The 18,011-nt window shown below is 36.8% G+C and overlaps 1 protein-coding gene and 1 long non-coding RNA gene across 2 annotated transcripts; one reads left to right on the top strand and one right to left on the bottom strand.

Moving 5' to 3' along the window:
* Positions 1-477: 477 nt before the first annotated feature.
* On the bottom strand, positions 478-2,604 carry LOC106052904 (uncharacterized). Its single transcript, XR_008777150.1, has 3 exons — positions 1,823-2,604; positions 1,092-1,149; positions 478-611 (listed from the first exon to the last, which is right to left on the bottom strand). It is a non-coding gene; the product is annotated as an uncharacterized LOC106052904 (long non-coding RNA).
* Positions 2,605-2,722: 118 nt separating this feature from the next.
* LOC106052903 (dihydrofolate reductase-like) lies at positions 2,723-12,057 on the top strand. Its single transcript, XM_013208365.2, has 2 exons — positions 2,723-3,071; positions 11,047-12,057. The coding sequence occupies exons 1-2, from the start codon at positions 2,964-2,966 to the stop codon at positions 11,482-11,484; spliced, it is 546 nt and encodes a 181-aa protein (XP_013063819.2). The 5' UTR covers positions 2,723-2,963; the 3' UTR covers positions 11,485-12,057.
* Positions 12,058-18,011: the final 5,954 nt, after the last annotated feature.

Raw genomic sequence — 18,011 nt, forward strand, 5'->3', positions numbered from 1 at the left:
AGTTGTTAGTCTCTATATAACCATCTACCCCTACTAATGCCCTATATCTTAACACCTAAACTTTGAAATAGAGTTACAGATACAACAGTTTTCTGTAAGTAATTATAATAGTACTTTAGATAACATGTTTTCATTTTTTTTTTTTTTTTAAACTTGGCAACTTTCAACAAAATTTAACATTGAACAACAGTGACATATTTATTTTTTTTAAAATGTATACAATTTTATTTTTGTTCAGACATTTATCAGAATCAAATCAGCAGTAAAACAATAATACTAATACACAGTTAACATTTTAAAAAAATGCTGTCTTAATGACTAAATCTTTCTTTTTATGCCAATTAAAAAATCAAATAAATTTGTATTATGAAATTGTCCTTTTTTGTCCAAAAGAAAAAAAAAATATTTGTCTTTTATCTGAAGTGGAATGTATGGACCAGCTCCAGTTCTTGCTTCCAAGCAGTTAATATGTAGGATGGGTTTAATGAAGGTATTTTCCTTTCCAAATGGGCTAAATGTTGTTATCTTCACCTCTTGTCCACCTTTAAGTAACCATAAACTTTTGATGGCTCTTCGTGGGTAGCTTAATGAGATGAAAAGAATAGCACATCCTGTCGAAAGAACAATAATTGTTAATATTTTTATAGGAACATATAATGTGAAATGAGTACACAGTCTAAGAATTTAAACAGCTAGCATATTTTAATCAAAATGTATTTATTATTACTAGTACAAATTAATAAGTTAGGTACACAATAATTTTAAAACAAGAGAGTTAGGAATTGAATTCTGTAAACTATGTTCTTACATTCAACATTTGTTTCACATATATTCATATTGACTACTATGATGCACATACATTATCATTTTCAAAACAAGAAAAATATAATTTTTTTTTTATCCAAAAGCCTATGATATACCGGTACTTATGTTAAATACTATCTAAAATTCAAAGTCAGTGAAGTCAGCACCTTGTTTGAAGTAATAAAAATTTTGTTTCAAAGTCTTTTTATAATTCCAGTTCTATAAAAGTCTAAAAGGATTCTTTTTTTTTTTTGATATAATAAATATAATGCATATATTTTAAGTACCATTTTTTAAAAGAGACTTGAAAATCTTTACAGGTACTTTGTCAATGTCGACAATGTTCTATGGTGGAATAAAAAATGCTTTTCTGAGAGCATGTGTGCTTGTTTTGTATGCATCTATAGTATATGCACATATGATGTATTACACAAAAACACATACATGATGTATAAACAAAGAATTATAAGGCAGCTCATGTTATTTAAAAGTTGTATGAAGTCTAAATTATATGAACAACTGTGTAAATAGTATGTAATTTGTTGAGTGTAACATAATTGGTAGTCTAAGTAGTAACAATTGACATATTTTATGTACCATTCCATTTTTTAAACAAGACTTGAAAGTCTTTGAGTGTATACTACAGTCACTACAGGTGTAGTACTATAGACTTAGAGTTCATAGGTATAAATGGTCTTCTAAGACTATGCATACATGTGCCTTAGTTTTGTATGCATAGTGCATGCACATCTGATACGTATCCATATATACTTGATGTATAAACTAAAAAAAAACAGCTTTTAAATGTTATCCATATATAAGCTGTATGGGGTCTAAATTATAATTATAGGAGCGACTCAGGGCAACTGTGTTTGCAATTTGGTGAGTGTAACATACTTGGTAGTCTGATACAATTATAATTGACCTCCCTTTTTTTGTCCTTTCTTTTAAAACACAAAATCTCTTTATTATCTGGTTTCTAAATTTAATTTTAGTTCAAATGTAGAAATCTATTTACCAACTGCTAGGCTCAAAACACTAATTGCATTTTTGTATTGTCCTTCCTTATAAAGCAGTCTTTTCCATAAAGGTAAATTACTGGTATCTTTCAAAGGTGCAACTCTGAGATCCTGAACAGCAAAGAAAGAAAGATATCCCCAAAGAATCATTTGAAATACACCAGCGTAGGACAAAATCTTAAAAAACGATTCATTTTTGTTTGAATATATTATTACGTCATGAACCACATTTTTTACATTTAAATCTAAAAGGTTTTCTGTGCAAAAATGCCTTTTCAGAAATTGGCCAAAATTAGCAAAACAAAATGATTTACTCCAGCCCCAACTGGATCTACTTGGACATTTATTTTGAGAACTACGAAACGTTTGACTTTGAAAAAAACATTTTTGACTTATTTTCAAGTGTAGGTCTGTTTTATTCTTTGAAATGGAACTCAAAACTCCTTTTATAGTGTAGAAATGCTTATGATTATGCTTTCCTATCAAAACACTTTTATCTAGTTGAAGTAGTTGTCTCTGAAAATTTGAAACAAAAAATAAGGCTGTCATTTTTTTAAATAAATTTAGATCTGTTAGATCTAGATATAAATCAAATTTTAGATTCTGATAGATCTAGATATCTACTAATCTAGAATCCAATTAAATGAGCCTAGCCATGGTCACAGATGTAGACGTAGTCTAAATCTAAATGTACCAGTGTTGGTTATTTAGATTAAATCTGGTCTAGAATCTAATAAAACAAGTTAGGTCATTTTTTTAGAGGATAGTTAGAACAACCCAGAATGAATATATAAAAATACTCAATAAAAACAACACTGAGTATAGATCTACTAGGCTTAAAAAAAAACGTTTCTTATTATATAATTGTAATATCTTGTATCTACAGGGGATCTAAATTATTAACTATTTTAGAATGGACCTCATTCACCAATCGTAAACAAACACTATAAATAAATAACGTAATATCTTAGCTCAAGATTAGAAGATAAGCTAATCTAACTAATGATTAGACACTGGGTGTGTATATATATATATATATAGGTCCGTGAACTTTATTAACGCGGGAAAATACTACAGACTTTTTCAGTTACATTGTCTTATTCATAGACTTAAAAATCTAATAATTTATTTCTGTTTGTTATGGCCAGAAAATTAAACTTAATCGTTGCTGCCTGTAATAATATGGGAATAGGTATTGACGGGCGTCTTCCGTGGCGCTTTAAGCAAGATATGGCGTTCTTTAAAAAGGTTAGTAGATACATAGACATACATAGCCTACATAGTTACATATGCCATGATATGGTTTTAGCACTTTTATATTTAGATATCGAATATAATCTAGATCTAATAGATCTATTACTAGTATTAGCTTAGACTTAGGCAGGTTTTAACCTTATGACCTTCACCTTGCCTTATACTATAGCCTTATAGATAGACAGCGCTACCACTTGCGTATCATTCTTCGATGTGTTTATTTTTTTATTATTCTGTGAACGGTTAATTCTCTCCATACGAATATAGATTCTAGACCACATCATACAATTCATAACTATGATTTAATATAGTGTAGAAAAGGGAAAAGAGACAGGCATGTTCTTAAAAATAGAATATATATATTTTTTTTAATTTATGAAATTCTGTTACATTGACATTGGATGAATTTTTTTTTTTAATGTAGATTTGTAGATAATGTTTCATTTGCATAGATCTAACAAATATCGTATAGCTAGATTGTTGTGCTGAAGAATGTTCTTCAAATGTCTTAACAATAAGTAATACGATTCTCAAAAAAAATCAATTTCTACTTAATGTTGAAATAAAATCGGATCGATGAAAAAAAATTGTACCAGCATTACTATTAGCGCAACGCTTTACCAACTTCACTGCCAGTTTCGGGAATTTCCAGACGTCCAACTTTTTCCTTGCATCTACGCATCCACAATTGAGGAGAGTGTAATTTAATAGTAGAAAACATTGTCCGCCCCATAGACTTATATATACTAAATATATCTAGACTGGACATGGAGACTTTTTAACACTACAAAAAATGTCGTGAATTTTTTTTAGAAAGTTGGATCAAGGTGTTGTTTTGTAAAGTAGTTAAAAGAAGTAAAGGACATTTTTTTTCAACCATAACCTATGTAACATATAATTTAATTTTTAGATCCTAGATCTAGTTATTGAACATAAAAAATAAGAGTACTGTCGTCTCATAATTATTATTTTGCAATTTTTAGATACATAATCTAGAAAGATCTAGGTAATCAATCTATTTAAATGTACATAAGATAATTAAAATCAATAGACATGAATTATTTCGATCCAGGATTTTTGAAACTAGGTAATCAATCTATTTAAACGTACATAAGATGATTAAAATCAATAGACATGAATTATTTCGATCTAGGATTTTCGAAACTTTATCTCAATGGAAATTAACAGAAAGTGGCTTTGTTTCGTGTATTTTCATGAATATATAATTCTGTGATTAATATCCCATTCTAAAAAAAATCAGAGAAATGAGTTTTCATTAATTCTAAACTTTGAAAACTAAAGATCATTATTTTTTTAAGACAGAAAAGATTGATTTTCCTAGATTAGGGGCGACTTCCTTTACAGCTTGAAAAAGAGTTACGTACCGTACATAAAAATCTATATATAGGTCTGTGAATCGATAAGAATTTGTTTCCGATTTCCAGTCTAGATGATTTACAACCACAGATATATATATATATATATATATATATATATTCATTCATTGGCCTCCTTCAGTCGTAGAACGACTATGGTTCTTCTCAGAGCATATTGTTACGAATGAACAGTGACAGTTAGAGGCCACTACGTGTGACCTCGGCGAGATGACACTGCAGCAGGCATACTCTGGAATCGACATGTATAAACAACAACAGGATGTAATGTTTCCTCCCATGTTGTTCCAGAGGGTACTAGCAGTGTTTTTGCAACAATAGACAAGCGATTAGGGACTCTTTATAAACCAGAGATGTTCATGTGAAAAGAGTCAGTACAGTCGTCGATACTGTTCTCTACTGTGCGAGACAGTAGAAGAGAGTGGACTTGAGCCGTTACAGTCGATACAGTCGATGTAAGACGTATACGCTACATGTTACAGTGACGAATTGTTATAGTTATAATTCAATAAAGTTATTTAAAGCTGAAAGTTGAGTCGTCAAGTTCTTTGCAGTGTTTCTTTTATTTGTGTGCCTAGTACATTTAGCCAGAAAATCAGAAATACGTAACAATTGGTGTCAGAAGTGGGATGTTTTCTGGCTGAAATGTCTTCGAGGAAACTACTTAACCAGCTGTTGGTCAAAGAATTAAGGCAAGAACTTCGTGAGAGAGGTCTGCAGCTCAACGGTAACAACGAAACACTAACAGAACGCCTAAGACAGGCCCTTATTGAGGAAGATCAAGATCCAGATGAATACATATTTGAATTAAACCCAGATATGACAGAGGTCCTGAGTAACATGCAGGGCCAGATGGACTTAATGAAGGAGAGCCTCAAGAAAATAAACGCCATGAATGAAAACGTAAATGAACTGATGAGCTCTATGAACGAGAAGATTGACCAGAGAGTCAACACTGTGGAAAAAGAAATGGAAGAGATAAGGACTCATGTCCAAGAACAACTGAGTAAGGAACGGGGTACTAGAACAAAAACATTAGTGCCCGAAATCTCTGGGAAGATAAAGCCGCCTGTGTTTGATGGATCCATCTCATGGACTGTTTACAAAAGACAGTTTGAGGCAGCGGCCAAGGTTAATAACTGGAACACTGAAGAAGAGAAAGCGACTGCTCTGGTGTTAGCTTTAAGAGGGAAGGCAGCAGAACTGCTTCAGTCAATAACAAATCAACAAGATTACGCTGCCATTGTTAAGGCTATGGAGCTCCGTTACGGAGACGAACATTTACAAGAAGTTTATAGAGTTCAGTTGAAAACCCGACAACAACGCTCCGGTGAAACCTTGCAAGAGCTAGAGGCGGACATAGAACGTCTTGCTCATTTGGCATATCCAACAGCAGCACAAGACTTTCTGGACGTCATTATCACTGATGCATTCATTGATGCTATTCGAGATCCAGAACTGAAGAAGGCAATAAGAATCAGTGGTAAGCGCAAATCCAGCGAAGCTCTGGTCTACGCCCTCTCCTATGAAGCCGCCAAAGACGCCTCTAAGAATATCCATCATGGGCGTATGCTGGAAGTCCAAGAAGAAGATCTTACACAACTTCTCAGAAGGGTAACTGAAGTGCTAGAAGAACGCAGACCAAATAAGAAGCAAGAAGGACAGAATAGAACCAGTGTACGTTGTTGGAATTGTGGAGAACCTGGCCATCTACAAAGGAACTGCACGAGAAGATTTCCCCGACAAACAGAGTATCAGCACAGACCGGAGACAGATGCAAGGTCAGGTGCTCATGTCTACCAGGGAAACTAACTTTCGCCGGTTTTATGGGGCAAAAATCGGCGATCAAGAACATGACAGCCCCTGCAACTATAATTCCAGTCGCTGTGTTAGGGAAGAATAAAAGTCTGTACATCAATGGTAGAATTGGATCTCGAAATTACCGTTTTCTTCTAGATACTGGTGCCTCACGTTCAGTCATTCGTCCAGACATTGTCAAAAAGAACGAAATCAAGAGAGTGAACTCTTACTCCTTGAAGACGGCCAGTGGAGAGATGATGCCTATACATGGACTGACAAATATAAACTTTGAGCTCGGGCATCAGTCATTTATACATGAATTTCTGATCGCTAACATTACGGATGACTGTATTATTGGGCTCGATTTTATGCAGAAATGTGAATTCTCTCTGAACATCGGAGGTGGTACTTTGAAATGTGGTGATGTTGAGATTCCCTTGCTCGGGGATGAAGATGAAGAGAATGGTCAAATAAGAAGAATCCTTTTAACAGAAGATACAAGTTTGCCAGCTCAGTCTGAAGCAATTATCTGGGGAAAGTTAGAGCATGGTCAAACTGCAACGATGACGGCGATAGTGGAAGGCATTGAAAATGACAACAGCGGAATGGCAGTAGGAAAAACATTGGTCCTTGTCGGAAAAGATCAAAAGGTGCCCGTCAGAATCATGAACCTCGGCCTACAGGATAGACATCTAGAGAAAGACAGCCCCATCGCAATATGTAATACTCTTGACCTGATAAGAAACTGTAATAATGATATCACGATCGTTAATTCCACCAAACCTTTCAATCCACAAATTACCAAGCTCCTGGCAGAAATGAAAGTGAATTTATCAGATGAGCAGTTCAGCAAAGCGGAACAGTTGATCATTGAGTTTGAAGATATTCTGCCATCTGATGAAACAGACTGCGGACGGACAAACATGGTACAACATCGAATAGACACTGGAAACACCAGACCGATTCGACAGCCACCACGTCGCTTGCCGCTAGCAAAGCAACAAGAAGCTATGGACATGATAGAGGGCATGACGCAGCAAGGAATCATTGAGCCCTCAAATAGTCCTTGGTGTTCGCCTATTGTCTTAGTAAAGAAGAAGGATGGATCTATGCGATTTTGTGTAGATTACAGAGCTCTGAATGAAGTCACACATAAAGATAGTTATCCACTTCCTAGAATCGACGATACTTTGGACACGCTTGCAGGGTCCCAGGTATTTTCTACTCTCGACCTAAAGAGTGGGTATTGGCAAGTTGAAATGCATCCCAATGATAGAGAGAAAACCGCCTTCTCTGCTGGCAATGGCCTCTGGCAATTTACTGTGATGCCATTCGGTCTCTGCAACGCACCAGCCACCTTTGAACGATTGATGGAGAGGGTTTTACGAGGACTTCATTGGACTACATGCCTTGTTTACCTTGATGACATTATTGTCATTGGCAAAACGTTTGAAGATCACCTTGCAAATCTGAAGGAAGTATTTCAACGGATAAGAAGTGCGGGAATGAGACTCAGCCCAAAGAAGTGTTCCTTATTCAGGAAAAACGTTAAGTACCTTGGTCACATTGTGTCAAATGACGGAGTCAGCACTGACCCTGACAAAGTTGAGGCAGTGAAACGATGGCCTACGCCAAGTAATATCCATGAGCTGAGAAGTTTCTTGGGACTCTGTACATACTACCGACGTTTCGTGCCAAATTTCTCAAACATCTGTAAGGTCCTTCATCAACTGACAGAGCAAAAGAGGCCATTTATTTGGACATCTGAATGTCAAGAAGCTTTCGAGAGGCTGAAAAACACACTATCCTCATCACCAGTATTGGCCTACCCCATTCCAGGGAAGACATTCATACTCGACACAGATGCAAGCAACACTGGAATAGGCGCAGTCTTGTCCCAAAAGGTGGATGAAACTGAACGAGTCATCGCATACTTCAGTCGAAGCCTATCGAGAGCTGAAAGGAACTACTGTGTGACGAGACGTGAATTGCTGGCTGCTGTGGATGCAATAAAACATTTCCACAAGTACCTATACGGGAAGAAATTTATCTTAAGGTCAGATCACGCAGCTCTGCAATGGTTGCTTTCGTTTAAGAGCCCTGAAGGTCAGGTGGCAAGGTGGATCGAACGTCTTCAAACCTATGAATTTGAAACTAAGCACCGAAAAGGGCAAATTCACCAAAATGCTGATGCACTGTCTCGACGACCCTGCAAAGCAGAATGCAAGCACTGCAAGAGGGCTGAAGAAAAGGAGGTAGCTGTCAATTGTCTTCGGCTCGGAGTAGATGTTTCCGGACCCTGGTGTGATAAAAGGATTCGAGAGGACCAAATGCAAGATGAAGATCTGGCTCCCATTCTTCTATGGAAAGAAGATGGACAACGGCCAGATTGGAAAGACATCTCTGAGAAGGGGGTAGCCACCAAGGCGTACTGGGCTCAGTGGGACTCGCTGACGTTAGTCAATGGTGTCATCAAAAGAGTTTGGGAATCTGCTGATGGAACATCCAATCGCCTTCAGCTGATGTTACCGAAGGTGAGAGTTGCTGAAGTACTGAAAGAGATGCATAATGGCGCTAGCGGATCTCATCTTGGTGTCAATAAGACTCTGGAAAAGGTTCGTCAGCGGTTCTACTGGTTCAGATATAGAGAGGATGTAGAGGAATGGTGTCGAAGGTGCGACATATGTGCGGCAGCAAAAGGCCCTCGACGCAAAACTAGGGGTCTTTTGCAACAGTATAATGTTGGTGTTCCATTCGAGAGGATCGCAATAGATGTAGCAGGCCCATTTCCTGAAACCAAGAAAGGAAACAAATACATCTTGGTAGTCATGGACTATTTCAGCAAATGGCCAGAAGCTTATGCCATACCAAATCAAGAAGCTATCACAGTGGCCGAAACACTCGTGGATAACTGGATCAGTCGCTTTGGTGTACCTAATGAGTTGCACTCTGACCAGGGCAGGAACTTCGAGTCCAAAGTTTTCCAGGAGATGTGCAAGACACTTGGCATCGAAAAGACTCACACGACAGCTCTCCATCCGCAATCTGATGGGATGGTGGAGCGATTCAACAGAACCCTAGAACAACATCTGTCTAAGGTTACTGATGACCGACAAGACGACTGGGACAGCCATATCCCCATGTTCCTCATGTCATACAGAGGATCCGTTCATAGCACCACAGGATATACCCCAGCGAAGATGTTATTTGGTCGTGAGCTTCGTCTACCATGTGACCTGTTATTTGGGATTCCGAGAGATACGCCAGTGTCTTCAACTGAATATGTCACCAATCTCCGAAGACGATTGGAGAATGCTCATGTATTGGCCCGCAGAAACATCAAGACCAACAGTGACCTGATGAAAACGAGGTATGACAAACGGGCCAATACGTCGGGGTTCCATGAGAATGATCTAGTGTGGCTCTATAACCCACAGAGACGAAAAGGCAGATCCCCGAAACTCCAAAGAGACTGGGAAGGTCCATACCGTGTCGTAAAAAGAATAAACGACGTGGTCTACCGGATACAGAAAAGTCCACGGTCCAAGCTGAAGGTTGTCCACGTTGACCGACTCCATCAGTACCGTGGTGAAATAGAATCTGTTCGGGACGAACAGATCTAAGAAGGGGGCAGTGTTACGAATGAACAGTGACAGTTAGAGGCCACTACGTGTGACCTCGGCGAGATGACACTGCAGCAGGCATACTCTGGAATCGACATGTATAAACAACAACAGGATGTAATGTTTCCTCCCATGTTGTTCCAGAGGGTACTAGCAGTGTTTTTGCAACAATAGACAAGCGATTAGGGACTCTTTATAAACCAGAGATGTTCATGTGAAAAGAGTCAGTACAGTCGTCGATACTGTTCTCTACTGTGCGAGACAGTAGAAGAGAGTGGACTTGAGCCGTTACAGTCGATACAGTCGATGTAAGACGTATACGCTACATGTTACAGTGACGAATTGTTATAGTTATAATTCAATAAAGTTATTTAAAGCTGAAAGTTGAGTCGTCAAGTTCTTTGCAGTGTTTCTTTTATTTGTGTGCCTAGTACATTTAGCCAGAAAATCAGAAATACGTAACAATATATATATATATATATATATATATATATTGTAATAACTTAAGTGAGGCAACTCAACGAGGCATATATATATATATATATATATATATATATATATATATATATATATATATATATATATATATATATATATATATATATTTACACGACATCACAGGTACACAAAACAGCATCTTTCTCAGTACGGTACAGTCTTTTCACTTCGGCTCTCAAGTTGGGCGGAAATCGTTCTCTCTTCTCATGTCAACATACGACTAAGTCTTTTAGTCTTGTCACTAACAGTGCGAACCTTTTTTCTGCACTAGCCTGGATTGCGGTGCGCATGGCAGTGTTATATATATATATAGGTCTGTGTTTACATTATAATGGGTCTATTTGATTTCTTCAAATAAATCTAATTAATAGACTTAATGAAGTATACGTATGGAGTAAAAAAATCTTAATTTTTTAACTCAATCACCCCGTTACTAAATAATACATATTTCTAGCGCCTAAATTGATGTTATCATAGTTCAGATACGGTACTGATATGAGAATCTGGCAGTGATTTGGCTTCTCCTGAAACAGTTGTAGCTTTTCTTGCACACCTTTATTTCTGACGCCTATTTTAAATTGCACTTCATTTGAATATTAAGAAGATAAATTATGTAATGCATTACAATAGTTATGTTTCATTCCAATGTTGCAGATAACAACAACCACAGAAGATAATTCTAAAAAAAACATGGTAGTAATGGGTAAAAGAACTTGGTTCTCCATTCCACCAAAGTTTCGTCCTCTGCCTGACAGAATCAATGTCGTCCTAAGTACGCAGTTGCAAGAGGCACCTGATGGAGCCCACCTGGCCAGTTCATTGAGCCAAGCAGTGTCTTTGGCAGAAACTCTCAATGCAGACCAAATATTTATCATCGGAGGGGCATCTGTTTATAAGGAGGCCATGGAATCGGATTTTCCTTGTAGAATCTATCTTACTCGCATTTTTCATGATTATCAGTGTGACACTTTTCTGCCCGAGATAGATTTACAGCGGTTTACGAAGATTTCTGACCGATTGAATGTCCCAGTTGAAGAGTACGAAGAAAATGGAATTAAATTTTGTATTGAAGTATTTGATAAAAATGTGTAAGTTTAACGGATAGTCCCACTATTAGGAGTGATGTAAGCCTAAAGAGCTGTACACTCATTTGTGTCACAATGTACTTTTTTTTGTCTGAACTAAAACAGAACATTGGTCTTAAGTTGGCACAGTTTCTATATAGTGGAAAGTATTATGGGATTCAAGACTTGATCATGCCTTTATATTAAAAACTGGTTGGTTTGCAATTTCTGGAGCCATTTCTTTGCGTATGCAGTGCTTGCTATGATTTTTATATTCCAATCTTGAATTTTGCCTTGCACTTTTAAATATTTGTATTACAACCAATTATAATTTTTAATGAACGTTTTTATAGCATTTTTTGCTAGTTAAATATTAAATTATAAAAATAACAGTTACCGGTATAGCTTTATTTATCCCACATCTTTTTTTTTTAATTGGATCGTGTGGGTTTTTTTAAACTGACATAATTACACTGTAGAAAAATTCAGATGCCTACAGTCTGAAATTTAAAACTATAGGGCTATAGATTTTTGTCTCCTAGTACAAAGTCCATTTGTTGTTGAGTAATTCGCCAAAGTAAATGCACTTTTTTAAAACCTTTTTTTTTTTTGTTGTTGTTGTTTCTAATTATTGTTATGTCTCTAGCATTTGTCTAATGTTAAACTGAACTCCTGGTATACCCCAGCTACCAGTGGGTCCACTTATGTTTTATGTGTGTGTTGGTTTTACGCGTTTTGGATGTTCCTTCCGATTTATTTTTTTTTATGAAAAGAAGTAAATCTCTAACTTGTGGATTTTCACAGTAGTCTGCTGTGTTAACAATTTGATTTTCAAGATCTCTTTTATGCTTTAGGATGACTGCGGTTTGCGCGCTGGACTGTTGTTCAGATTTATCGATGGTCCCGGGTTCAAATCCTAGTCTCAATATTTACAACAGATTTTTATTAAATTTATTAATTTTTACTGTCTTAACTGTGAATAGACCTGGCTTGTAATGACCTAACTCAGTGATGCCCAAACTACGGCCCGCGGGCCACATCCGGCCCGCGACGTGGTTTGGACCGGCCCGCCAAAACATCGGCACAAAATGTAGGGGGAAAAAAAGGTAGAAAAATGTATTTTTTTTCTTTGATACGACTCTAGCTTTTTCTTTGATGGATTTCATTCTAATCTATTTTCTTGTAGTATTCATGTTTATTTTCTTGTTTTTTTTCGGCGACAAGAATTGACAGTTGTTTTAGAGTCTTAGACACTACCGCGGCTGTCTAGAGCTAGCCGTGTTCATGACATCTCATGTGTGTAGCACAGCACATCTTTTCTGCATCATTTTGGTTCGTGTACTTCTGACGTCAACATGATTGGTGCCGCGTCCTGTCACATTTGCACGTTAATGAAATGGGAGAGCTGAAGAAACGAAAATTGGATGTTTAGCGAGAAATGAAGCATAACAGAGTGCTTGCTAGCAGTGATGGAATTAAATCGGCGTGAAAAAAAATGAAGCTGTGCCGCCTTTCTGGCATGACAATAGCAAAACGAGTCGAGCAGACGATGTTGGTGAAAATCTCCATTCAAAACTAAATGACAGAGCAGCAGATTTCGAAATAATGACTGTTGCCGCTGGAACTGATTGACTTACAAATCCAGATTTCGAACAATGAGGACAATAGATGTCTATGCCAGGTTGTCTACATAAGCCTTGCACATTTGCGAAAAAAATTAATGGTATGATCACAATGTTTACAAGCACTTATTTTAGTAGAAAACTTTTTCAGGTATAAGACATCTGAAACCCTTGTTACATAATTGAATTATGGAGCCACAAAATTGTAATGTAACTATTTAAAATGGTTTATTCTCTATTTCATTTTTTAAAATCTTTTTTGTTAATGTGGCCCGCGACACGAGTTTTAGAAATTAAAATGGCCCGCAGGCCGTATAAGGTTGAGCATCACTGACCTAACTGTATAAAATTTAGCTCTTGTGATATGAAGGGAGAGTAACCCTTGAAGGATTACGGGCACGACATGGCCTAAATTGTGCCGATGAGCTAAAAACTCAAACAATAAGAGAAAAAAAGCAATATGAAGAAATGTGTGGGTGATATAATGGAACAAAAACGTAATAAAATTGGGGAGAATAAAAACTGTTGGGAATAGTTTGAAATAAAAAAAACTTGGTTTACATTGATGACGCGTAGGACGTAATATTTTTTTTTTTTTATTAAAGTCTCCATTTCGTAAGGTATTGAAAAAAATGCTTTGTGCTACAAGCGAAAGATCTTTAAAATTTGGATCTGTAAAGCTAAAAAAAAAAAGCTATTCTCTATTATCAACCCAAACAGCTATCTGGGTGGATGTATCATATTTGGTGTTGACTGATGTACTTGACGTGCATTTTTCGAAACATTAGTGTACAAATGTTTAATTTGTAAAAACTTGTAATGCCGCCGCGTAAAATGTATGACGCTAACCCACTTGAAATTTGCACCCACATTTGGAGAAAGATGTATGCGTTATGGCATGACTAATGCATAGAGCGTAAGGGATGTGATAGAGATAGAGGGGAAGCTGCCTTATCCAATAGATGTTTGACTGAAACATTGACTTTCAAGAACAGTGGCAAAGCTTCAGTGCTATAGATCAATGTAAATTTTCAAATATAGACATTAATTGAATATGGGGGCATACATTAACAAGCAGTAAATCTAAAACAGAAAAAAAATACAATTATAGTGGCAACCCTCCTGCTCATAATGCCCTGTTAATGACTTGTACTTTACAACAAGCAAACTATAGTGGCAGCCCTCCTGCTCATAATGCTCTGTTAATGACTTATACTTTACAACAAACAAACTATAGTGGCAGCCCTCCTGCTCATAATGCTCTGTTGATGACTTTTACTTTACAACAAATTATAGTGGCAGCCCTCCTGCTCATAATGCTCTGCTAATGACTTGTACTTTACAACAAACAAACTATAGTGGCAGCCCTCCTGCTCATAATGCCCTGCTAATGACTTGTACTTTACAACAAACAAACTATAGTGGCAGCCCTCCTGCTCATAATGCCCTGTTAATGACTTGTACTTTACAACAAACAAACTATAATGGCAGCCCTCCTGCTCATGATGCTCTGTTAATGACTTTTACTTTACAACAAACAAACTATTGTGGCAGCCCTCCTGCTCATAATGCCCTGTTAATGACTTTTACTTTACAACAAGCTATAGTGGCAGCCCTCCTGCTCATAATGCCCTGTTAATGACTTGTACTTTACAACAAACAAACTATAGTGGCAGCCCTCCTGCTCATAATGCCCTGTTAATGACTTGTACTTTACAACAAACAAACTATAATGGCAGCCCTCCTGCTCATAATGCCCTGTTAATGACTTTTACTTTACAACAAACAAACTATAGTGGCAGCCCTCCTGCTCATAATGCCCTGTTAATGACTTTTACTTTACAACAAGCTATAGTGGCAGCCCTCCTGCTCATAATGCCCTGTTAATGACTTGTACTTTACAACAAACTATAGTGGCAGCCTTCCTGCTCATAATGCTCTGTTAATGACTTTTACTTTACAACAAACAAACTATAGTGGCAGCCCTCCTGCTCATAATGCCCTGTTAATGACTTTTACTTTACAACAAGCTATAGTGGCAGCCCTCCCGCTCATGATGCCCTGTTAATGACTTTTACTTTACAACAAACTATAGTGGCAGCCCTCCTGCTCATAATGCCCTGTTAATGACTTTTACTTTACAACAAGCTATAGTGGCAGCCCTCCTGCTCATAATGCCCTGTTAATGACTTGTACTTTACAACAAACTATAGTGGCAGCCCTCCTGCTCATAATGCCCTGTTAATGACTTGTACTTTACAACAAGCTATAGTGGCAGCCCTCCTGCTCATAATGCTCTGTTAATGACTTTTACTTTACAACAAGCTATAGTGGCAGCCCTCCTGCTCATAATGCTCTGTTAATGACTTGTACTTTACAACAAACTATAGTGGCAGCCCTCCTGCTCATAATGCCCTGTTAATGACTTTTACTTTACAACAAACAAACTATAATGGCAGCCCTCCTGCTCATAATGCCCTGTTAATGACTTGTACTTTACAACAAACAAACTATAATGGCAGCCCTCCTCCTCATAATGCCCTGTTAATGACTTTTACTTTACAACAAAATAACTATAATGGCAGCCCTCCTGCTCATAATGCCCTGTTAATGACCTGTACTTTACAACAAACTATAGTGGCAGCCCTCCTGCTCATAATGCTCTATTAATGACTTCTTGTACTTTACAAAAAAAAAACAGTAATCTCATCACGATGTTGTTATGATTATTTCTTTAAAAAAAAAGACTTATCAGTCAACTTATGACTTAGCACAATATAACCAAGAATGTGTCTAGTTTTTTTGGACATTACCTTCATTTTAAACGTTTCAATGACTTATCACGCACTTATCGCATTTGTTGTTTTAACGAAATGCTATCAGAGAATTCTTAGAAACTAATAGATAGCCGTAGTAATAAAATGTTTAGGTTCAGCTGAAATTGAAGCGCGAGTAGGCATCTAAACCTATTATTAGAGCGATTTATAAAAACGAGATTAACATGTCTTCTTTTGGATTTGGTAATGTTATTTAGATTTACAAAATACTTTTTTTATTGACATAATTAAGAGAAAAATACTTCCTAAACATGACATTATTACAGGGGAGCTGAAAGAAGAAAGAATAGCCAAGTCCGTTGCAACCAGCGAACGTTTGCAGAAAGGGAAGTGCAAGAACTAGCATCTGGCACGCTATTAAACCACTCAAGTAAGCTGAACATTCAGAATGTCTTCCTGGCCGGAACCAAAACAGTCCCTCGAAGCATGGAAAACTCTGATGCATCTCATAGGGAAAAAAATTAGGACAGCTCTTGTAAACTTCAACAACAATAAGAAGAAAACTATTGAGAAAGAGGGAGAAAAAAATACCCCCGGTAAATAAAAAATTAAAAAAGGGGAGAAAATATGGGAGAATACCCCCGGTAAATAAAAAATCGAAAATTCTTCTCAAACAGGAATAATAATAGAAAGTAGAACTAACTAAAAATGGACCAGTTCTTGTCTTCAGAGCTACATACTTTGTCGAGAGACCCAAACAAGACATCCCCCCCCCCCCTAACACCACTTTAGAAGAAAAACTGTCTTATCTAGAAACCAATATCTAGGACTGTGGGATATATTTTATTTTCAAGGAGCAAATCAATTGTATTTTTTTTTTTTATTTTAAAGGTAAAAAACATTACTCAGAAAGTTCGTAAAAATTATACATTTTGCGCTCGTCAAAATGGTCGAATATCCAAGGAGCTTTTAACCATTGTTCTGTTAAGAGTTATTCTGACCAAAACAAGCCAACTACATTTTAAGAGATCTCGCTTAACACGAAGATAATATTACGACAAATACGCCCTAATAAAGATAAACGTAGGCTTCTTGTGCCTCCATTGTCAGTCACATTTCAGTGTCGGCCCTTGCCCCCATGTTACTCTATTTGATTCATCTGAACTGCCTTTTTTAAGAGGATGAATAATGAGCTGTAAATTTCAGGAGAATGAGGTTCTGCATCATGCAAGAAAACGCTTATCTCATCTTATGAAATACAGACGTTACTTGAACAAAAGGTCAATCTAGTCATGCACGTTAATTAAATTCTGCCAATTCATTGGTTTTCTTGGCTGACTCAGTCAACCCTTTCCTTGCTCTAATAGCACTAGGAAAGAAGGAGCATTTGTACACATTGTTCCTAGCATATGGAGCTAGGAATATGCCTTTATCTTTAAGAAGAATATGCTCTAATTGTAATATTTACTAATATAGACCACTTTTTGTTTTACTATGAAAATATATTATACACACATACACAAATATATATATATGTGTGTGTGTGTGCGTGTGTGTGTTAGGGTTTACCTGGCGTTAGGGTCAGGGTTTGGATAACAATCGCCCCCACCCCCTCAAAAGTTCTGGATACGCTAGTGAGTCTAAACTTAAAGGCAAAGTAGCAATTAAACACAAAACACTGAACCATAATCTTCAAATACAAAAACAAAATCTAATAAAATACTCAGAAAGACACAAAGATAAATGCACATTGCTCGTTCCATATGCTAGGACAAATGCTCCTTAATTAAGAATTATTACTCGGCGTGGGCTACTATATATAGTAAATATAGGGCCTACTCAGATGGCTCGTGGAACACTTATTCACGCTTAAAATTTTGGAAACACTGACTTACAGGCCTCTTCTGTTGCTTGTGTATCAATTTAAGAGATAATGTAACTATTATATCTACCTTTTGGTTACGCCTTATGCTATCAACAAGTCACTGTGCTAAGTGGGAAGTTTACACAGTTACAACGCTGTGTGCAAGGGCGTATAGAGAAATTGTAGGTGAAAATAAAGAGGGGGGGGCAGTTTGATTGACAGGGATAAATGTTAGAAATGTATGACTAAGTGACTTTAGCCATGCACAGACACACTAACACACACACACACA

Source organism: Biomphalaria glabrata, chromosome 3 (genome assembly GCF_947242115.1).
Source record: "Biomphalaria glabrata chromosome 3, xgBioGlab47.1, whole genome shotgun sequence".
In the NCBI taxonomy this organism is placed as follows: Eukaryota; Metazoa; Mollusca; class Gastropoda; family Planorbidae; genus Biomphalaria; species Biomphalaria glabrata.